The sequence below is a fragment of the Falco biarmicus genome, chromosome 5 (genome assembly GCF_023638135.1).
Source record: "Falco biarmicus isolate bFalBia1 chromosome 5, bFalBia1.pri, whole genome shotgun sequence".
NCBI classification, from domain to species: Eukaryota; Metazoa; Chordata; class Aves; order Falconiformes; family Falconidae; genus Falco; species Falco biarmicus.
The window spans coordinates 67,568,716-67,590,896 of NC_079292.1; the positions used below are offsets into that span (position 1 = coordinate 67,568,716).

General features: G+C 48.9%; 2 protein-coding genes across 13 annotated transcripts in view; one reads left to right on the forward strand and one right to left on the reverse strand.

The window, feature by feature from the left end:
- Nucleotides 1–10: 10 nt before the first annotated feature.
- Nucleotides 11–18,877, forward strand: DDX11 (DEAD/H-box helicase 11). Of its 4 annotated transcripts, none has more exons than XM_056341137.1 (26): nucleotides 13–294; nucleotides 511–753; nucleotides 1,118–1,204; nucleotides 2,774–2,931; nucleotides 4,066–4,111; nucleotides 4,662–4,769; nucleotides 5,324–5,411; nucleotides 5,885–6,087; nucleotides 6,661–6,813; nucleotides 6,919–6,965; nucleotides 7,770–7,849; nucleotides 9,136–9,180; nucleotides 9,303–9,370; nucleotides 9,906–9,944; nucleotides 10,425–10,548; nucleotides 11,077–11,214; nucleotides 11,676–11,788; nucleotides 13,111–13,183; nucleotides 13,559–13,662; nucleotides 14,461–14,610; nucleotides 16,568–16,636; nucleotides 16,814–16,914; nucleotides 17,339–17,423; nucleotides 18,011–18,086; nucleotides 18,265–18,419; nucleotides 18,540–18,877. In XM_056341137.1, exons 1-26 carry the CDS (start codon nucleotides 103–105, stop codon nucleotides 18,567–18,569), a joined length of 2,775 nt encoding a protein of 924 aa, XP_056197112.1. In that variant the 5' UTR covers nucleotides 13–102; the 3' UTR covers nucleotides 18,570–18,877. The 4 variants fall into 4 exon arrangements, with proteins under 4 accessions (XP_056197110.1, XP_056197112.1, XP_056197111.1 ...); XM_056341140.1 differs by having other exon boundaries at nucleotides 15–294; nucleotides 11,080–11,214; XM_056341135.1 differs by having other exon boundaries at nucleotides 11–294; nucleotides 18,265–18,877.
- Nucleotides 18,878–19,760: 883 nt separating this feature from the next.
- WASHC1 (WASH complex subunit 1) overlaps nucleotides 19,761–22,181 on the reverse strand; it is a 46,769-nt gene continuing 44,348 nt past the window's right edge. For all 9 annotated transcript variants that reach the window (XM_056341152.1, XM_056341147.1, XM_056341144.1 and 6 more), the window contains 3 exons: nucleotides 21,814–21,972; nucleotides 21,099–21,167; nucleotides 19,761–20,542 (listed from right to left, as the gene is read on the reverse strand). In XM_056341152.1, the coding sequence (XP_056197127.1) occupies nucleotides 20,391–20,542; nucleotides 21,099–21,167; nucleotides 21,814–21,972 (380 nt within the window). In that variant the 3' untranslated portion in view covers nucleotides 19,761–20,390. The remainder of the gene's footprint in view (nucleotides 20,543–21,098; nucleotides 21,168–21,813; nucleotides 21,973–22,181) is intronic.

The window sequence follows — 22,181 nt, forward strand, 5'->3', positions numbered from 1 at the left end:
TTCCCTTCCGCCCCGCGCTGCCCGTCACCGGAGCGTCACGGGAAGGGCGGGGGCGGCTCCGGCTCCGGGCGCCCGGTTCGAAGCGGGGCGGCGGCGGGCGGGATGGCGAGCTGGGCGGCGGCGGGCGCGGGGCCCGCGTTCCCGCAGGCGGCGGGCGGCGGGGCGGCGGGCCCCCGGGGAGGCCGGTTCCCGTTCCCCTACACGCCGTACCGCATCCAGGAGCAGTTCATGGAGGCGCTGTACGGCGCGCTGGAGGCCGGCCGGGTCGGGATCTTCGAGAGCCCCACGGGCACGGTGAGGCGGGGCGGCGGCCGCCGGGGCCCGGGAGGCCGGGGCGGCGGGAAGGGGCCGGCAGGAGGCCCCTCGGGGTGGGGAGGGCCGGGGGTACCCGGGGAGGGGCAGGTCTGGGCCCGGGCCTGCTCAGAAGCGGGCTCTGCCACTGCGCGGGTTGTCCCTGTGGAGTCGTCACCGGCCACCGGCGGGGCCTCACTCGTTCTTTTTTTCTGTCAGGGAAAATCCCTGAGCCTTATCTGCGGGGCTCTGACCTGGCTCCGAGACTTTGAGGAGAAGAAGCAGCAGGAGGAGGCGAGAATTCTGGCGCCTGAGGCCAGCGGGCAGGAGGGGAAGACGCAGCCAGCATCAGCATCAGCCGGGTCAGGGCACCCCGAGAGCAGCGGCGCGGCGGGGGAGCCAGAGTGGGTCACAGCGTTTGTGCAGAAGAAAGAAGAGCAGGACTTGGTGGACAGGCTAAAGGTTGAGAAATGCTCATGTGCAGAGATGGGTAAAATAGCGAGGTGTGAGGATCAGAAAGGCTGATGTCCTGGGTGGCGATGGATGGACACAAGGCAAACTTTGGTGGTGGTCTTTGTCTTTCGTAGGACTTTGTCTCAGTTATGAGGGACGAGGCATTGCCTTGCAGGTTGCCTAAGATAGGAAACTGTATCGCTCTGAACATAATAACATGTAATAGGCATGCACCCCAGGAGAAAGGGACAGTGTACTGACAGTTTTGTTTCAGAGTTAATTTTTTACTATACCTAGGGCATAGGAAAGCAATTATACCCAGGATTTTGGACTAAATACGCTTCATCCTTCCTTCACTCTCCCTTTATTTTAGGAAGAGCAGATCAGGAGGAAAAAGCGAGAAGAACGTCTTGAGAGAATTCGCCATAATGTGCAGTTAAAATACGCAGCAAAGAGGAAGGTGAGTTATCTTGCAGAGATTAGAGCTTTCTCTTTTGGTTACCTCAGGTGTTTTTCACTTGATTTTATTGGGAACTTTACACTGAATTTCTAACCCATCTGTTTGGGTAGCTCTGTGTATTAGGTTGCTGAAATTGGCCATCCAAAGTTTTTGGTTAAATATGGAAAACAATCTGTGCATAGAGAATTTTCTGTGACAATGTGTGTGTGTGGATGGAGAGGTGGTGTGTTCTGATGGTCTTCTGGCCTTCTGCTTTTAACAGCTTTAATACTTGGAGTTATTATTTTGAAGGCTCTCCGTTTTATGAGCATATGTGAACACACTGTACTACTGTACTAAAACCTGTAGAACTATGATTAAATTCAAGGTCATGAGAACAGAAGACCCCCACAAAAAAGCCAGGTCAGGCTTTGGTTGTGCTTTGCTCACCACCAGGGAACGAGTGTATTTTGTTTACTCTTATAGCAAACGTGATTGTATTATTCAGAAATGTCACTTTTCTACATATAAAAATTCCACATATAAAAATTTCACAGATATCTTTTCCTGATATTTAGGTGGGTGAGCTGGGCTCAGTACTCTTGCCTCTAAATGCTCTAAGGTGGTATGAAGCAAACTTCCCAGAAATACATACTTCAGGTCCCCAAACGGGCAGATTTATTAGGCTGCCAGGCTATTAGTTTTTAGTGTGCTCCATCTCAAGTGCTGTGCTGTGTTTTGGTCAACTTTTGTCAAAAGGATATGGCAGAAGTAGCAACAGTGAATGGCATATAAAAACAAATGGAACAAAGAACTTTTGTCTCTTAAAGAAGAATGAAGATCATGTGAAATGAAAGCATGATAAAAAGCTAGAAAGCAAGTGTGAGAAATACTATAAAGACTTGGAAAAGCAACTAATTCTTTTCCCCTGTTGCTCATTAACTGCATTTCTTCATAATGTCGTGGTGAAAAAAAGCTCATTGACTGGAAGATACTATTTTCAGATTAAAAAATGAAGTTTTCTTTATCAGAACACAAAGTTAATCAGAAAACTATTCTTAACAGTTTAATGGAGTTTTTGTAGAGGGGTAGACCTGTGTTAGAACAAGAACTGCATAACTGGAGAAAAAACAGCAAAAGTTTGGTGCTCTGCATTCTAAAACAGATGCTGAGTTTATCTTGGCTTTGGGTTAAGTGTGGATGGTGTTTGATTATGTCCTTACATGTTTGTTTACACACTTTTTTCTCAGGCAGATGTCTTTTATGGGCCACTTCAAGCAAATAATACTGGATTACATGGATACTGTCATTTCAAGATCTGTTAGTTCTTAGTTGCATAGAAGTTTCCCCTTCATATATGTCTGCGAGGGCAAGTCTTTGGTTGTTGGTAACAGCTGCATTCTGTAGGGCTGAACAGCTTCAGACACCCTGGGTGCATTTCTTGTCCTGCTGGGGGTTTAACCCAGCAAGCCATTCCCTTGGCTACCTGTGAGGAACTCTGCCGTCTTCTGACGTGTTGATGGCATAAAGTGGTGGGCGTGCTACCTCTCTTTCTGTGTGAGAAATAATGTGATCACATGTTCCTTTTAGAGGTCTGAGGAGGATGAGACAAAGCGCCTTCTTCAGCTCAGCAAGGAGGTTTTTTCAGAGGGAGATGGAGTGGATGTTCTAGAGCAGCTGGATCACAATGAGGAGGAGCTGATTCTTGCTGAATATGAGAGTGACGAAGAAAAGAAAGTGGTATATGGGTAAGGTCAGGGACTGAGAGGGTTCCATGCCAAGGGAACATTTTCTGTATCATTCTTGGCTTGCCTTGATTAAAGAGATTTCACTTGTGATTGTGCAGATCTGGAGTTTCTCCCCCATTCAAGCTGTGTAAGGTAGTGGTTGTTCTGGGGGTTTGTTTGTTTAATTGGCTGTTTGGTGTTTTGGGGCAATTTTATTTTTGTTTGTTTGTTTTCTAAATTTTTGTTAGACTGAGCAGAGTGTCCTGAAGTGTTTTCTGAGAAAGTGCATCTTTCTTAAAATGTGTGGCAATGCCCTGCCTTTATCTATGTCCAGTTTCCCAAAGAACACTTCTGGTTGCTGAGTGAATGACTTGAGATCAAGTTCCTTACATTAGAAAAGCGAAAGGGAACTCGGGGCATCACAGAAAGCTGTCAGTCCTGTGGATTGGCACTGGCATCTTTTGATACTCTAAAGGGAGAGATGTTCATATTTCTAAAGACCAAGTCTCAGCACGAAAACCCCATGCACACTTCTCTCTTTCATACATTTGCTTTATGCAGAAAGCCAGAAGCCATACTTCAGCATGAAAAGTCAAATACATTTAAAATACAAATTTACTAATTAGTATCTAGACAGATCCTTCTGCCTTAAAAATTGCAAAACATTTAACTACTTAGTTTACATGTAGTTTATCAAACATTAAACTGCTGTTGCCTTTGAGGAACTCTATGGCAGCTGAATATCTTCCTGAAGCTTTTCTGTATGCAACAGCTTGAGGGTGGTAAATTGTCTCTAAAGGGAAAGTTTTACAAAAATAAATAAATAAGCTCACCAAAGAATAGTATAGCACTGATTAGCTTATGCCCAGGGCTTAGAAGCCCCAGATTTAAAAAATAAAAAAAATCTTGAGGTTGCTAAAGACACAGCCCTACAGATATTTTTCTTTTAAAGAGCAAGCTTGACTTGATTGTGCACACTTACACTATTCTTAAAAGGTCGATTTTTCTTGTACCTTGTCAGTTAAGATCTGAGGCTCTTGAGATGACATAACCATCTCTCTTGAGGCCTTTCTCTTGTAGTAGAGCATTGTTTGATTCTAACTGTCAGTGATCTGCTGAAAGGAAACTGAGAAACTGAGCTTTCTCTTCTCTTAGGCTGGAAGCTGACGACGATGATTTGGAAGAAGAGCATGTGACTAAGGTGAGATGAGGAAAGTAAGTAGTGCCACCTCATAAAACGGCATAGGAGCGAGCAGAATTATGGCTTCCTTGCACCCTTCCCAGAGTTGTGCAGTAAAGGAGGATTTAGGGACTAGCATCCAGTACCTGCCAAATGTGTTGGTAATAGCAACCAGTTCTGCTGTGCTCATCTCCTTCTGGACTGCACTGGCTGCCTAAACAGCTTGCTCTGCTAGCACTGCTGAATTTTTGCTGTGGTTTGCTGTGAAAGCATGCTGCAAGAAACAGTTTTTTATTACTCTCCAATGGTGAGTGCCTTTTTGTTTTTTTAATAGGCACCTTGGAAAATTAAATGTAAACAAAGGCAAATGCATAGGAGAAAACAAAGATAAGGCTGTTGGCCTCAGCAGTTGTAAGATGGCACTCAAACATGTGCCTTCCCTTGTGTTTTTGAAGGCTTGAGCAAGATTAACCTTGTTGAAGTGCTTGGCTGATTCCCTGCAGGATTGGTTGTAGGTAGGGGATTGATTTCCACGTTCTTCTAGTCTTCCTTTTGTTCTTCCTTACTGTAGATTTACTACTGCAGCCGCACTCACTCCCAGCTGTCTCAGTTTGTGCATGAGGTGCAAAAAAGTCCTTTTGGGAAAGAGACACGTCTGGTCTCCTTGGGTTCCAGGCAGGTATGTGGTATTGTTCACAAGTGACCCAGACTGCATGTTAAAGTTGATGGGAGAGACTTAGCCGAGGTGTGTGGGTTTGACACCACAGAAGGCATCTCAGGGACTGACTGAATCTCCCATTGAAAAACTAAAGCAGTCACGGGTTGTGACACAGATCTGTGATGTACATTTTTCATTTTTCTGTGAACTGTGTTTTGGCCATTTAACCTTTGGTGTAAATGCAAGAAAACTTTGGGGGTTTTTGTTACCTTTTCTGATGTGGAATATTACAGACATCTGGGTTACTGGGAAGGCGCTCTTAGTATTACTTCTGGTAGCATTTTTTAGAAGCTATTGTGTAGCAGTGAGCCATCTTAGTGCACCTTTTCCCATTTTTATTCTGCTTGCTAAGTTTTTATGGGTTTCAGGCATATTTGTAGCAGTTAGTATGCCCAATGTCTGACTGATAGACTATTCCATTTCTGAGATTGATTTGAAGAAATACTTTCTTGTACAGCAAAGGGGCACTCAGTTCTTAATTGACCACTTACCGCTTTGCTCTTTGCCTGCTAAAGAACCTGTGTGTGAACGAGGAGGTGCAACGCTTGGGGGCTCTCCAGCTCATCAATGACCGCTGCATGGAGATGCAAAAGAATAAACATGGTAGGAACACTTCTGGCCTGGGGAAGCAATCGCTGATAAAGCTGGTATGAGAGTCTGGAGACAGTGGGCACTGCCAGTCAGTTCTAGCAAGACAGTGGTAGGAGCCTGAAAATGGCAGGTTGGAGGAGCAGAGCTGGAGGTCCTCAGCACTTTTCTTGACGTCCAGTCTAGGATGCTGGTACCTGTATGTATTTTCTGAGTGTCTTAAGTTGGTCAGGCCTTCTGCAACGGAAGGATACTTGTCTTTGTAACTCACCACTAGAAACGTTGGAAAATGTCACGTGGCTAAATCTAACTGGTAAGAGCAGCGCCACTGTGGAGATGCAGATGTTACCGCTGAATAATTTTGAAATAGATGATAGGTCAAAAATACATGTGACAAAGCCTGCTTTGAAATCCAGGCGTTTCTGCAAAGTGGTTGTTTCAGGCTAGGGTGTGTGTTGCTCATAGCTCGCTTTGATTTCTGCTGTTAGAAAAGAAGAGTCATGAAGAGAATGAAGGGAAGAAGAGACGTGTGAGTCGCACTGTATGCCCATTTTATTCCTACGAGCAAATGCAGTTTCTCCGTGATGAAATTCTAGTGGAAGTAAAGGATATTGAGCAGTTGGTGGCTTTGGGAAGGGAGACCAAAGCCTGCCCCTATTTTGGGAGTCGATACGCCATTCCTGCTGCTCAGGTAAGGTGTACACAGTTTTAGCAGAATTAATGCCAGAGGGTCTAAGAATAAACCAGTTGCCTGCTCCCTCCAGTACTGTTAATCAATGTTGCCAGAATATGTAAACGGGCTGTATTTCTGTCAGCTGTAGTTTTACTGAGAAAGCAAAGGAAAATGAGAATACCCACGTGAAGTTAACAGGGAGGCTGTGAGTATTTCTCAGCGTTCTGAAATACTTGAAAGGCTCAATAACTGAGGCGATACTGGCATGTGGGTGTAATCTTACTTCTTGCCACCACTCTTTCTTGCTTGGTTCTCTTATCAGAAGACATGCTTTCAGTGCTTCAAAGGAGAGTCAGAAGGTAACCTGAGCCAACAGGCAATTGTGGCATAACTTACCTTCAGTTTAAATGCCAGTGCCCCTCTCAAGCATGGGCTGTCTCTCTTCCTACCTTTGTCATAAGTGTAACTTACTTGACTGAACTCTGCAAGGCCATCTGATTTGGACCCTTAGTGAGTGGTTGGGGAGTGCCCTAAGTTTGTAAGGATCTAGTTTGTAAGCTAGAATCAGGGCGGCGTGTGCTTTTTCTGTAGCTGGTGGTGCTGCCCTACCAGATGCTCTTGCATGAGCCTACCAGGAGCGCTGCTGGGATCAAGCTGAAGGACCAGGTTGTAATCATTGATGAGGCCCACAACCTCATAGACACCATCACCTGTATCCATAGTGCGGAGGTCAGTGGCTCTCAGGTGAGTCATAGCCTGGCCTGTTAATCCTAAGTGAGCTCTGCATCCAGCAGAACACCCTTCTTGACTCCTGCATCATAACGGCTCCTTTTTTTTTTGTTCATGTAGCTGTGCTGTGCCCATTCCCAGCTGTTGCAGTACATGGAGCGATACAGGTGAGGATCTCAGAGGCAAATGGCACAACAGCGGCAGGCAGTGTGGATGCCATGGCTTGTCTCATGTCTGCAGGGTCTTTCTTGCTTTTCCCCAGTGGAAAGTTATTTGCATTAATACTTCTGCAGTTGAAAAGCCACTTGCTTCATTATCTCTGTCTAGAATCCATCTAAGCCAGACTCCTGGGGCTGGTATTAAGCAGTGAGAAGGGGGGATACCCTGAGGATTCTGGCTTTCCCTTATACTGTCAGTTCCTTTCCCAGTATCTATCTCCCTCTAATCGCTCCTGCTTTGTGATGCAGAGTTTCAAAAGATTCAGCCTTTCATGTCTCTCCCGGACGTTAGTCCTTCATGTGCTTTATGGCTGAGGCAATAAGCTCTGAGGAGGAGGAAGCTATACGTGGGTTTTGGCTCTGCATCGTGGGTTTTGGCTCTGCATCGTCATCCCTGCAGTGGTTGATTATTGTGCTCGGTGCTAATAAATCTGAATTTGTGGAGCATTATTGCAACAGGGACTTGAGACGTCACTGCCATTGTAATAAACAAACTGTAATTAATGTGTGAGGAGAACAGCAATGGTAGGAACAGTATGAGGTGCATGAGTGAGTTATCTGGGGTGACCTTAGGCAGGGTATCCAGAGGTCTATGCCTTGTCACAAATAGGGAGAGTGAGCCTAGGGGAAATCATTCTCGCTTCCTGTCTCCCCAAAATTAAAGGGAGTTCAGATGCTTGCTTCTGCAGCTCAGCTGCTTGAGTTAGTCCCTAAAGGCATTTTGGGGCCTAATACCTGTCTTGTTTTTCACAGGAAACGTTTGAAGGCAAAGAACTTGATGTACATTAAGCAGATCCTGTATCTGCTGGAGCGGTTTGTGGCTGTGCTGGGAGGTAAGCAAACCTATCTCTAGGGGTGCTGTTAGTCTCTGAGCTATTGGTGCTTCCTCAGGCTCTGTCCCCATTCCCCCTCTGCAGAGACTGTGGGGAAGTGTTGCTCATGTATATGTTCAGATGCCATCAATTTTATTTCTCAGGCTGTTTTGTAACATGGGGACGTTGACTGGTGTATGCCTGAACCCCTCTCTTTGATTAGCTGAGGAGCAGCAGATGACATCATAAATTGATAGAGACAGTTTCCTTCTTCTGTGTGGTTTTCAGATTTGATCTCAGTGGGGATGAGGTAGGATGGTAAGTGAGGAATACAGCAGATGTATTACAGTGATCAGATGGCATAAGAGCTTCACAGAATAAATCTCCTGGGTCATCTGGTAGCAAGGCCTCTATCCATCAGGCATGCCTCTGCAGAATGAGTCTTTCTTAAGTGGTGCTTTTCCTTTGTGAGAAAATACTACTTTGCTGTGATTTTTAAATCCGGTGGGATTTGCAGGGCTCCTTTCCTCTAATGACCTGTTTGCTAGACCTCAGTGTGTCTTGAGGAGAGCCTGTTGTATGTTCATAAAGAACTTCCTCCTTGCTTAGGAAAAATGCAGTAATTTGGGGCAAGGGCCTGGTGGTACTCTCTGCCTTTCTCGGAAACATATACTTTTCTTCCTGCTCTGTTCCTGCCCCTGTTCTCTTCTCCACACTCAGTTAAGTGCTTTCCTTAGAAAATGCAGCTTGTGTGCAGCTTCTTGATTGAGGCTGCAAAATGAGGTGTGAGGTGGGTGTTAAATGCTAGGGCTTAAAATGCGGGGAGTGACAGCAATTAATCCTGTTCTGGCTGTTGGGGTCTGGGCATGGAGCTGGCTGGAGGCTTTCCCCAGTTCCCAGTCTCCTGTCAGCCTATGCGCCTCCCAGCTCCCCGCTGCTGCATTGAGGAGGGGTGAGGGATGCATTGCAGTCGCTGTCCCTTCTATCTTTGCAGCATGATGACTACGTAGTGTGTGAGCATTTGTATGCACCCACCCTACCTCCTGCCTCCTGCTTCAGAAGGAATGTAGGTGGTGTTTCTTAGGATGCAGCAGCACAGTTGTCCTACAGTGCAGGACTGTCATACAGAGGAAATGAAAACTGAGCAGGAACTGATGTTTTGTCTGTAATAGCTGCATTTTGCAGATGTACAGTTATTTCTTGGGTTTTGTCCTGGTGTGGGTGTCTGTTTCAGCTCAGTTGTTAGTTTCTTGCTTTGTTTTAAGATGGACTCGTAAGTTTCTTTGAATCGGTTTCATGTTTTACAGGTAATGTGAACCAAAATCCTAGCTGTCAGGCAGTTTCACAAACAGGTAAGACTGGAGTGAACACCTGGGGTATGCAGCCATCAGTCAGGGACATGGTTGTGGGCAGTAAGGGGCTGCAGGCCCAGCAGCTAGTAATTTTTTTTCTCATTTCCCCCCCTTTCTTTCAGGGACGGTGCTAAAATCTATCAATGACTTTCTATTTCAGAGCCAGATTGACAATATCAACCTCTTCAAGGTAATGCAAGTGTTGTAGTCTTCTAGGGCACTCCTAGGTGGTGCTGACTTGTTCAAGGTTATCAGGAAGCGTGTGTGAGAGGTGGAAGTAGAGCCAAGGCCCACATGGTCGAATCTGCTTTCTAGCAGATTCTCCCCACCTCCCCAGTAGGTCGATCTCTTCTGCTGCTGTCTGGATAACAGTGCATTAGAGCTGGATAGGTGGTTTTGGGGTAGAGGGAAGCAAGCAACTAAACATGTACGAGCGCATAAGGTGTTTGTGGGCAAAGCTAAACTGTAAGGGTTGAGGATGAGGAAACTACTACTCCAATAACCTCACCCCATCCCTTGAACCTCCAAACACAGCATCTTAACACCATGTGTTTCCACTCTGGAAGCAATGCCTTTGTCATAAACTGTTGTCTGGGAGGCAACACTCAACAAGGAATGGTGCACCCCTCCCCAAGAGCACACCCCTGCTGGACAGGGATCAAGGACGGCAGGATGGGAGAAGGGGTGCTGAATGCCAGTTCGTTTTTCTGTCTTTCTCCCAACAGGTTCAGCGTTACTGTGAGAAGAGCCTCATCAGTAGGAAGGTACTGCCCCTGAGGCTTAATGGTCAACAGTTTTCAAGTGCAGTATCACACATTGAGTTTGAAGTGGAAGATGCAGCAGCTGGGTCTTCTCCACCCTGTCTTCTCCACCCTGCTCCGCAAACAAAATGGTTCCTGCAAAAAGCACTATGTGGGCAGATTACCTTTTGCTTATACAGTAAAGAAATATACAACATGGTGTACCACGGTTTTCCAGTGGGTGCTAACACTGTGCAGCTTGGCCTCGAAACTGCCAGCCCGGTAGGCTGCACCACACTGGAGGAACAAGCATCAGACACTTGTTTTGGTTTTGGTTCAGTGGGTAGAGGAAAGTAACAGGAGCTTGGGGCTGTGCTGATAGATTGTGATTGGGCTGGTTTGTGAACACCTACCAGGGAACTTTATCTCTGGCAGGCCAGCAAACCCGTTCTTGTCTGGTTCCTGCTGTTGGTAATATTAGTCTTTCTGGCTTTTGCTTGGCAGCTTTTTGGGTTCGTGGAGCGCTATGGAGGCACTGCCACAGCTGTGAAGACCAACAAGGAGAACCAGAAGTTGGCTGGTTTGCAGAACTTTCTTCTGACCCTCCAGCAGGGACCTAATAAAGAGGGTGAGTTCAGACATCCTCTACTTGTGCATCTGCAGACAAAGTGAGGAGGTACAATCTGCATCTATCTGCATGGAGAAAGGGGGGAGGCAGATCTGAAGAATGAGAGACTGCAGAAGCTGTCCTGCACAGGTGTTTTTTAACATATCTAACTGGAGGACCCAGGCAAAGATACATGTGATTAGAAGATCTCCTGAGGTCCCCTTCCAGGCAAAATGATGATGCCATTCCGTGTCTACACTGCATGCACTCGAGCTTTGCACTGCTGTGACCTGCTGGCTCTGGGACCTGAGCTACCATGGGTAGCTCTGTTCAGTGATGCTGAACAGCTACAAAAACAGATTCCACCCTGCCCGCCCCCAGCAATGAGACAGAATTTGATTTCTCACCTTTATTTGGTCTTTGTTCTCTGCCTGCCTACGTAGACCAAGCACGTTCCTGTGGAAAGGACTCATCTGTATTTCGTGCTTAGTCCCTCTGTTTAGAAGTGTGGCCTAAGTTGCCTGCCTGTCCTTTTTCTCTTCGGGCCAGCAGGTACTCCCCAGAGCCCTCCCATGGAGGCTGAGAGTGACCAGCTCCGAACTGCCTCTCCGCTGATGCAGATTGAAGGATTTCTGTCAGCCCTTACGAATGCAAACCAAGATGGTAGAGTCATTCTCAACAGGCAAGGTACTGGAAAGGGCGAGCTGGGGAGAGGTTGCATGAGTTGCAAGCAGGATGCTTCACTGGCAGGGAGGGAGGAGATCCTGAGCTTGGGGGGAGCCTGCAGCAACGTATCTGCCATCCGTGATGCAGGCTGGCAGGCTTGGTCTGTCTGAGGACGCTCATGAACCTAAACAAATTCTTAACCAAGGATGGTGGGGCCAGGGTTTGCAGAGCTCTGCTCCCACTTTGGATGTCAATTTTTGTCCTGCAAATTACTGCACCTCTTCTACAGCACCAGGAAGATTAGGAAGCAGAACGTAACTTCCAGGTTTGTGTTACCTGCTTCTGTCTCTGGCAGTGCTGAATAACAAGTCCTTGCTTTGAGAGGTGGTGACCTGCCGCAGTGCCCAGGGCAGGGGGAGAATCTCTCGTCTCCGAGTGTGTGTCACAGCTAGCTCCTGATGCTGTTTCTCTTCATTTCCCAGGCACAGTTGGTCAGAGCAGCCTCAAATTCCTCTTGCTGAATCCAGCTGTCCACTTTGCCAAGGTGGTGGAAGAATGCCGTGCTGTAATCATCGCTGGGGGCACCATGCAGCCGGTAAGGGAAAAAAGATGCTATGCTGAGGCCTCAGGAGGTCTGTGGTGCTATCTGCAAGCAGATGTGGAAGGATAGCAGCTTGGCCCTCTGGAATGTGCTCTTCTCACTTCCAGTGGTGTGTGTGTGGAAAAAAACCTCTCTCCTACCTCCCCTTTTATCTCCCTGGTATGTTTTCCCTGCGTGACATGGGCACACTGCCTGTTGGTGCAAAAAGTTGTAGGTGCAAGGGCAGGATTAACCTTGTCAGCCTTGTCCTCGGGACGATACAGGCTGAGGCTGAGCTCATGGTAGGTTGGGACTAGCATGGCCAGCAGTCAGAGGACCTTGTAAAACCATATGACCTTCTAAAGGGACAGGGATCCCACAGGGACCATCCCACAGAGGATCTTTCAGAAAAAAATCAAGACTTCAGTACTGGTACGGTGGCAGGGAGCTGATCACCCTTTCCCCACTGCTTTAGTGTCTAAGGGGCAGTGTGTCTGCGTGGTACAGGTGCCGTGGGGTGTCAGATACCCCCGTTAGTGACTTTTATCCCGTTCTGGACATGAGTGTCCTGGGATTTCCTCTTTGCCCTTGTGGTGATGAGGGAAGGGGGTTGCAAAGCGCCGAACCTCCTTTTAGCAAGGCCACCGTTCCAACTTTGAGCCCTTCCGGCTGCAGCTGGGAGAGCCGATGGGTCGCAGCCCCAGCCGTGCTCCGTGCGGTGCTCGGGGGTCCTGGGCCCGGGTAACTCTGCAACTGGAGCGTGTGGGCCCGGAGAGGCGGGGTGGTTCCAGGCAGGGCACCTGCCCGGTGCAGCAGGGCCTCGGCGAGGCTCAGGACCGCGGGCACGGACAGGGGAGGCCGCCCCCGCCCCCACCCCCACGCAGCCTGTTGTCCTCGGCCGGGGGGGCCCCGGGGCAGAGCGCGGCCGCAGGCTGGGCAGCGCGCGGGGCCGGGCCGCCAGCAGGGGGCGCTGCCGCCCCTCGCCCGGCCGGGGCGCTGCGGGGGGCTGCCCTGCTCGGGGCCGCCGAGGCAGACGCGCTCCCCGACCGCGGGATCACGCAGGCCCTTTCTCCTGCCTGCCGTGGTCTCCAGCACGCCTTTCAGCCCTGGCTTGTGTGCTCGGCATTCCCATGCTCTTGGGTTCCCTCCATGATGCGAAAGTCATCCCTCCTGTGGGATGGTTGTGTGCCATCTCATCATGCTGCGGCCAGCAACCCACCTTATGGAGCTGATTAGCTCTCCCCCGACATCGGTGCTCGAGAAGCAGTACCAGTGTTGCTGATGTAGCATCTTTTGGGACACTGGTACTTTACGCCTCTTTGGCTTGTGGTTCATAGGTGGCTGATTTCCGAGAGCAGTTGCTATCCTGTGCTGGTATGGACCCTGCACGTGTCGTGGAGTTCTCTTGTGGTGAGTGTGTGGGGGTGGCAGGGAGAGGTCATCTGTCTCTGCAAGACCCGAGAGCAGCAGTTTCTTTGGTGCTGTTTTGTCAGCACTCCATAAGCAACATGGCATCTTTCCTAGAAATCGGGGCAACAAAGGGGTGCTAGTTCCCTTCCACTCTCAGCTTCCTCAGTGGTCTTGGCCAGTATCAGCAGGCAGTGTGCCGTGACTTCCTCCCAGGGGCGCAGGGAATGGAAGCCAGCGCAGCAGAGTGACTTAGGCACTTTGGCTTAGGCAGGGAAACAGGCGCCTCTGTCACTGCATGCAGATAAAGCTTTTTAGCTAGCGGGGTTTGTGCTAACAGCAGCAATGTTGACTCTTACTACTTGTTCTTGTCTCCAGGACATGTGATTCCTCCAGAAAACATTTTACCCATAATCCTCTGCAATGGTCCTTCCAACCAGCAGCTGGAGTTCACCTACCAGACGAGAGACCTGCCCCAGATGGTCAGTCTTTCCTTTGTTCCCTTCCTTGGTATCTCTTTTTTTGCTTCACGTGCTTATGTTTTGTAGGATAGTGTGCTCTCTGTTTGAAAGGTGAGCGGATCAAAAGCCATGGCAAGGGAAATCCATAGGATTTGGGGCAGGTGTGTTGCCAAGTAACTGGGAAAGAGTAGCAGTAAAAGGGGTTTTGAGCTGCCTGCTCAGAGATAGCTGTTGGAGATGAGGAATGCTAGCAACTCCTGTTTGGCTGTACTGAGGTCCTGCATTTGTGTGCTGGGTATCAGAAGGAGATTTGTGACTGTGCTTTGCAGTCTGAAGGGCTCAGTGACAGCGGAGTGTGGCAGCCTTGCAGAGTGCAGCCCAGACCACAGGGGCAGCAGCAGATGTTTCTACACTTTCTCCCTCTTCCTTTGGTGGGTCAGTAAGCACCCAAGGTCAGACACTAGATCTGCTCTGCCCCTGCTGAATCTCCACCAGATGTGCTAGCTAGCTCTCCACATCTGTTCTAGTGTGACAGGTCCCATCCACTGGGACAGCAGACACAAACCCTCCTTTCCTGAATGACCACTGTTCCACAGCAGGAACAGAAATCCTGGATTAGGCAGAGAGGCCAAGCTGTGAAGAGCTATTTCATGATGCCCAGCTCCCCTAGAGAGCTCTCTTAGACCTGGCATATTTCCCACATTTTCCCTCCCCTAAGGTATGTCACAGGGGAGATGTGATCCTGAGATTGAGCGCAGAATTGGAGCGGCATTAGTGGGAGCTCCTGTCAGCTGCAACATGCTCTTGTCTCTCTTACAGATGGATGAGACAGGTCGTATCCTTTGCAACCTGTGCAACGTGGTCCCAGGAGGTGTGGTGTGCTTCTTCCCCTCCTATGAATATGAGAAGCAGGTGTATGCACACTGGGAGAAGATGGGGCTGCTCACCCGCCTGGCAGCTAAGAAGAAGGTAATTGTGCAGCCAGGGGCAGTTGGTACTTTAAATGGAGGCTTCAAAAATCAAACAATTATCTATGCGTTACAGACCTCTCTTGCCGAGTTGTTCTCATACTCTGCACAGCAGAGCAGAGCGGATGTTTATCTAGCCAATCCCTCCAGTAATGAATAAATGATACTTCCCGGGCGGCTGATCACTGAGCTGGGATCTAAATTAGATTAAATGCAGCTATAGATTCTTTTAAGCGTGCAGTCTTGTGTAGTGGCCATGGTGGGAGACAATCCTCGCTTTCCATAACCAGCGAGCTTTTTCCCGTGTGGCTGAGAGGCTGTTCAGGTCGAGCTCTTACAGGGAATTTGTTTTTCCCAGGCTCAGCTTGTGTGCCTTGAACACAGACCAGCACAACAGAGGGCTGGGCAGAGTGGGACTAGAGTGCAGTTCATAGGACAAATGGTGGGTTTTTTCTGGTAGAAGTACAGAGATAAGAACTGAAAGAGTAGCAGCGGTGACTCCCATTGAAGAAGCGATAAGAAACATTAAATCGGGAGATCACTGCAAATATAAAATCTTTGCAATGACTCTCACACAAGTATTTGAAAGTTGGGTATTGAAGGTCAGGCAGTCTGTCTCAGGGTGTGGGGCAGGGATCTTGGATCACGTGCCAGGGGAAGAAAAAAGAATTACCTACACCCTGGTTGTGAATTCTGTTTACCAAAAGCTAAAAAGCTTCCCATGTGGCTTAGGAGAGCACAGTCCCAGGTATTTTACAGCCTCGGTGCAGGCATTCTGGCACCTGGGTATGCCTGTAGGTTTTTGAGGTAGAAGTATCATGCTTCAGCTTCTCCATGTGTTTGTACAGCTAACACTCATAGCGCCTTTCAGGTGTGTTCTGTCAGGGTCCCAACAGCCTGCCTGGTGCCTCCAAGGCTTCATGCCACACAGCTTGCTCTGCCTTCCAACTCTGGTTTGTTCTTGTTCAGCCTTTGCAGTCTGCAGCAAATTGGATATGCATTAGCAAGGCAATTTGGTCGAAGTGCCGCAAGTGTGACTTTCAGCTGCCCACACACAAGATCATATCATAGCAGAGGAAGGTTAAAGTCTTTCCTGAGGTGACGGGTGAGATCACACTGAGATTATATATAAATTATGCAGGGAAAATTAATTTAACTAAGAGGATTAACTAGCTACTGTTACAATAAGTTAAATAATTCTGGCTTATATTTGTAATTGCCAATTATTTTTCTAATGAAAGACTGATTCTGGCTGGTAAAATTTAATAGTACTTCTTGTTAACCAAGACAAAACACGTCCTTTTGGTTCTTCACCGTCACAGAAAAGACAGATGTTGCACCTCTTGTTTACAAGGAAAACAACTTGTGATTTAGGCCAAAGTGCAGCATCTATCAAAATGCTGCTTAATTAACTGCAGGGGCTTTCAGTAACTAATTAGGCATGCTAGAATAACATAAAGAAATACTACTTTATGTATGCTTTCCATAGAAAGCTAGTTTATTCAGTGGGCAAGGGGAGCTATGACATGGAGTGAATTGGTGATTTGAACTGATTGGTCTTGTCACTGTCCTCCAGGATCTTGCAGCTGCAGGGTCTCCTCATCCCACTGGATCTTTATTCGTGAGTGGAAGAGGTGCACATTGCCTTCCTGCCTTTCAGCTCTCAGATGACTTGTAACTTCTTGCATAGTTAAGGCAAGCCTGGCAAAGCTGAAAGGGAATGCTGGAGGGGCAGAGCAGCTGCTGGTCCGTTCAGAGCCTGGTTGAAAAGTGCTGTAGTGAGCATGCAGTGTGTTTCCAGGGTGCAGGGGAAAGGTGCTGGTTAAGTTGTTTTTTCAGGCAATTAGTCCTTCTCTGATCTTAGTTCCATGTGCCATTTAATGGCATGGGAGTAAAATGATTTGCTTTCCTTAAACTGCTTCCCTGTTGCTGCAACTGACATGCTGTGCCTGTGACAGATCTTTCAGGAGCCGAAGAAAGCCAGCCAGGTGGAGCAGGTGCTGGTGGAGTATGCCAAGTGCATAAAGGTAAGCTGAGCTGGCAGGCTGGTGGGAGCGTGGCGTCCCAGCTGCACACAGAGTGCTGCTAAAGAGGGCACTGCAGCTTTTAGCAAGGGAAGAGGACTCCAGCCCAGGTGTGGGAGTGTTCCTGAAGCACAGAAATCTTCCCTACTCTGGTTTAAGTTGCTGGTCCCCCTCCTGCAGCGCTGCAGCCAGGCAGGAGGACAGATGACGGGGGCCCTGCTGCTTTCTGTAGTTGGAGGCAAAATGAGCGAAGGGATCAACTTCTCCGATGACCTGGGAAGGTAAGGTGGCTGTTCCTTGGAAGGTGAGCACCGGGCCTGCGATGTGGTGACTCCAAGCAGGATGGATGCATCAGTACTTGCATAGATAGAAAATCCTAGGGAGGACGTGGCCTCGGCTGATGCATAAACCAATGGGACCGAGTCTGCTGGGGGGTGTAAAACCGAGCTTGACCAGACTACTTGTCATGTGAGTGATGCAGTCAGGCTTGCTGTGCTAGATAATCCCTTGTTCTGGCAACCTGAATCCCTCTGCAGCTTTCCATTCAGAATATGCTTGTCAGACTGCTGTGCTTTAATTGCCGCCTTTGGTTTCCAGGGCTGGCTGTCTTTCAGGGATGCAGTGACCTCTAATTCATCAGCCTATTGGCAGGGTGCTCTAGGATGAGACATTAAGAATAACGCAGTCCTCCCTTGCCCCTTGCAGGTGTGTGATTATGGTGGGAATGCCTTACCCCAACATTAAATCTCCAGAGCTCCAGGAAAAAATGACTTGGCTTGACAGAACAATGGTAACAGAGACACGTACACCTCTGCCTGTTTCACTTCTGCTTTTCAGTATTAACTTCCCTCCCAGCACACAAGTCCCAGGGCTGCCTTCGAAGATTTTTTTCCTTTTTTTTTCCTTTGAGCTTGCCCTCATTTCCCAGTCTGTGTGGTACTGACAGCGCAGCCTTCTCCACACTGTCATGTGCAGGGGGCTCTAAACACGGGGAAGAAGCTCAGTGGAGGGAAACACCAGTGGGGCTCGCTGGGAACTCCTTGAGTTCCAAAGGGAGCAAGGTCCCTTCACCCCAGGAGGTAGCAGAAGTCCTCTTGACTCACTTGTTCTTTCTCCCTGCCCACTGGAGATGCTGTTCCTGGGCAGCTGGGGACAAGTTTTCTGCCTTTAAGGGGGCCTTGGGCTGGCTTTTTGTGAATGCTCAACATAGTTTTCTGACTGCAGCCTTTCTTCTGTTGCTGCTCACTCTCAGCTTGGGGATTGCTTGGCTGCCTGCTCGCTCTGCAGGGGTAAAAGCATGTGCCTCACTTTGTCATTAAGACTCTATTTTGCTTTACACCTGGCTCATGTTTAGTCTTACCTATTTCTCCTTTCCAGCCCAGAGCTGCCGGCCAGGCACCTAGCAGAGTGCTGATTGAAAACCTGTGCATGAAGGCAGTAAACCAGTCGATAGGTAATTCATCCTTCCTTGGACAGGTTGGGGGATACAAAATGTGACTGCACTGGAGTAGGAGGGTGGGAAAAGGGACATGTTACAAATCTATCTAAGTACAGATGACAGGAACATGAGTTTCTTTGTCTGAGAACAAACTTTTGACTGGGCCATTTTAATGTGGTTGTACACTGTACAGGCAGAGCCATTCGCCATCAGAAGGACTTTGCCAGCATCCTGCTCCTGGACCACAGGTACACACGCCCTGCCACCTTTAACAAACTGCCACAGTGGATCAGGGAGAGAACCCAGGTGAAACCTGCCTTTGGATCAGCGTTTGCAGAGATAAGAAAGGTCAGAACTTGTATCTTAGATACTTCTACCAAAACTGTTTCCCACTGTACCCATCTGTACTTTTCTCAAACCTTCACTTTAGAGTAAGGCCAGGAGCAAACTGGTTTTGTGTGTTCCTAGTTCCATCGAGGGAAGTTGGATGCTTTGTGACGAGGACCAGAGAACAGGCTGTAGGTCAACTCTGTGAGCTACGCCTCTGAAGAACACCTGAAGCAACACAAGTTCCTGCTTTTCCATACCAAGGAGTTTGTGAATCTCTGCTTCCTGCCCCCCCTGTAGTTGTTTGCTGTTCAATATCTGAGCTCTGTGAAGGTGAGACAAGCCTTCAGCAACATAACTAGGAGGGAAACTGGTTGTAGGCCTGAGGCAGGTAAAGATAGTAGTGGCAGGTTCCTATTTGTTTACAGCTGTTAAGGTTTTATTTAAATTGATTAAATATTTTCAACTCAAACACTTAAGTATGGAGAGTATCATTATTTTGACTGAACACATCTGCCTTTTCCCATCCCAACGGAAATGTAGAGCTTTCCATAGGGTTTGTGTCATGTTGGAATTAGACAGTCAGACTGGCAAGACATGGGGCAACTCTAGGTAATATTTCTTGTCCCCTTCTTTCTGACTTGCCTCAAGCAGTCGACAGATTGAAGGGAGAGGTTTGTTCTTTCAAGGGTAATAAAGATATGGCCATAATACAGCACAGCGCTTCTCCTTTGAACACTGTTTAACACAGGATTGCTCTGCTCTTTTTACTGCCTAGGTTTTTTAATTCGAAGTAACTTTCTGTGGAAAATAGTAAGTAAAAGTTTGGGTTTCTAAAGTGTAACCTTCCTGGGCTTCTTTCCTGGGTTGTGGGTCAGTGCTGGAGGGCAGCAATAACCAGGACAGCTCTGTAATCCCACAGCTGTCCTCAGCACTTTCTGGCATCCTGAGCAAGCCTCTTTCCAGGAGCTTCGTTTGCCTCCTTGCCAGTTTCAGCAGCTGGATGCTAACTCTCAAGGCTCTTCACAATGAAGAAAGCACTTATAATTAGATACAAAGCTGGTGCCTGCTCCCTATTGTTAATTAGCCCCACAGGGAAAGAAGCAGCTGCTTCTGAGAAACTTCTGTTGTGAGTCTCCTGCCCCTTCAGTGGGTGCAGACCCCACTGTCTGGCACAAGCTCTGCCTTCAGCAGTGGGCAGCACCTGCTTGTAACAGCTGATGCCCTGCAGCCCTGCAGCAGCTGGTGGTGCTGGGATGTAAGGCTAGCCCCTGCCTGAGATGAGAATGGACAGCTGGGCTTTCCCTTAATGCACTCGTAATTGAGCGTGCTTCCTGCTTTTACGAAAGTGAAGGCTGCAAGGACCTGCTTCCTTCAACTTTATTGAAATTTTTCTGACAGCAACAGGCAAAGAATTACCATAAGCCAGGTAGAGAAAGAAACCATTGAGTGCAGAGGCACCAGGAATTAGACCTCTGTGAAGGGATGGGGACACACACACACACACACACGTTCTCTCTTCTAGCAACAACCAAGCAAACAGGAGCTTCAGCAAGCACGGAGACAAATCGGGCAAGGGCTGTTTGCCTGCAAGAGATGCTTTTGCAGTCATCACCAGTCACATAGGAAAAACTGAGGGCCCTTTAAATCAGGAGCAATGCTAGTTCTGATCCTCTGAAGCACAGGCTGCCCCACTGCCTGCCAGCTGAGGCAGGATTTATTGCACCAGCATGAGCCACAGCAGTATTTGAGGTGGAATGCAGTAGCATTTAGGGTGGAGAACAGCACAGAGCAGAACAGAAACCCTCATTGGTAACGAGAACTTCAGCAGCAGTTGGCTCCTGTTGTTCCTGCTTCTCTTCAAAAAGAAACTACAGGATCCCCGTGCCATGCCAGTACCCACCCTCTCAAGGGTACTGCCGCAGGCTGGTGTCTCTCAAAGGTGCTTATTTCAAGAGCCCTGGGATTTACACTGATGCTCAACTGACCTCTCTATGACTCCCAGTCATCCTCATCCTCCTCACCCGCGGGCTGCTGTGGGGGTGGGAGGGGTGGTATTGAGTCTGACATACGAGCAAAGGCACCAGCTGGACTTCCAGGAGCATCAGGATTTCCAGAGGCTCCTGGCCCTTTTCCTGAAATACCTGTGAGGGAAGGAAAATCAACAGTGAGTGACACCTGGGGGCTAGAGAACACAGACGCTTAGCAGAGGGGAGGGGGAAAACTGCACCTTGTACTCCAGCTCCCAGCACCCAGGTGACAGGCAACGTGCTTAAATGCTGCCACAACCCTACCTCATGGGCTCATTTAACTAAAGCTCCACCGGAGCAAGTCCATGCCCTCCTCTGCCAAGTGCCGAGGGGGGACACTGGCCCTAAGTGCCCCGGCTACCTGCTAAGGCCTCAGGGCAACTCGGGTCCCCCACAGATGAGGGGCCAAGCTGCCCCAGCACTGAATTAAGACACTGCTGTCCCTTCCTCACAGGTAGCTTTCAGAGTCCATCCTCTGCCTCAGACACAGCCTCCTCCTGTGCCTCCAGCTGGACTTGAGGCAGAGATTCCTCTGCTCACCCTCTGTAAAGACACTCAGGGAAGTGTCTCTGTTCCTGTTTCTAGGGCTATGGCTGATACAACGGTGATGCCAGAAAGTGCTCTCCCTCTTGCCTAGGTGGAAGGAGCAGCCCACCCTGCAGGACAGTACCTTTGCGCCTCAGCACCAGTTTGTTGAAGAGGTCTGACATCAGATCTCCACCTTGTCCTGTAGCTCTCACTGAAACAGAGCAAAACAAGTCAGACAAGAAGAAGCATCAGTCTGAACTCAGCAATACAGTGAAAGCATTCTCCTGCAATACTACCTTCAGTTTAAAGACAACCCCAAACTTCTAATCTTGTATCATACCCCTAATCTTTCCCCCAATAGTCCAGTTTCAGGTCAGGAAAACACCAGGCACCACAGGGTAACGGCATCTTCTGGGGAGATCCAAGAGCAGAATTCCTTGAGGGGCAAGAGGGACAAGGCATTTGCAGTCTCATGCTGCTGAACCAGCTCATCAATCCCTCCACACACACCCCCCGCAGCTACCAAACTGGCTCGGCCCTGTCCCTTTTGGCCCAAGGGTTTTTCTTTGTGTGTCTGCCCCCATGCAGCACACGTGAAACTTCTACCTGTGCCCTGAGACAAAGCGGGTCTCCATCAAGAACATGAATGCTCTTCTGGCCGCTGGGGTTTAGCAAATTCACGGAGCTTTGGCTGAATGGGAAACACCCGAGACCCACACCAGCCTGTGAGGAGGGACAACACCTTTCTGCTCTGTATGTCCACTGTGCTCCTGGCTTGCCCGTCTGCCCCCAGACCCACACCTCCCCAGCCTGGGGCAGAGAGAAAGGAAGATCAGTTCGCTGAAGAGCCTCAGCACCTTGTTCTTGTTCCTTCTGCTTCTTCTTCTCCAGCTTCCTCTCCTTGACACTGCGGAGGTTGGCCTTGCCAATGCCACCAGCCTGGCGGATAGACTCCAGGAGACTGGCACGCCCAGTAGAGGGGTTCACAACCTCCTTCGGGGCTCCCTGGACTGAAGCTGCAGGGACAGGAAGGACAGGCAGCAGCAGCCATAGGTCAGTGCACCAGCTACAGGCCCAGCCAAATCCCTGTGGAAAGGGCTGCTCCCATACCCCGCCAGCGCCTGCTCAGGGCAGTGAGCCAGGCCCAGGCACCTCTCGGTGATGGGCTTACACTCAGCCCAGCCAGCAAAAGCCCTGCCAAGGGGGAGCTGAAGGCTTGCAGCTC

What these genes read in the sequence shown, in the direction of transcription:
- DDX11 (XM_056341135.1), top strand. Translation starts at nt 103, where the DNA reads ATGGCGAGCTGGGCGGCGGCGGGCGCGGGGCCCGCGTTCCCGCAGGCG. An exon ending in AGTCATTCTCAACAGGCAAG is followed by an intron (nt 11,215 to 11,675) that starts GTACTGGAAAGG and finishes TTCATTTCCCAG; the next exon opens with GCACAGTTGGTCAGAGCAGC. An exon ending in TTCTCCGATGACCTGGGAAG is followed by an intron (nt 16,915 to 17,338) that starts GTAAGGTGGCTG and finishes TGCCCCTTGCAG; the next exon opens with GTGTGTGATTATGGTGGGAA.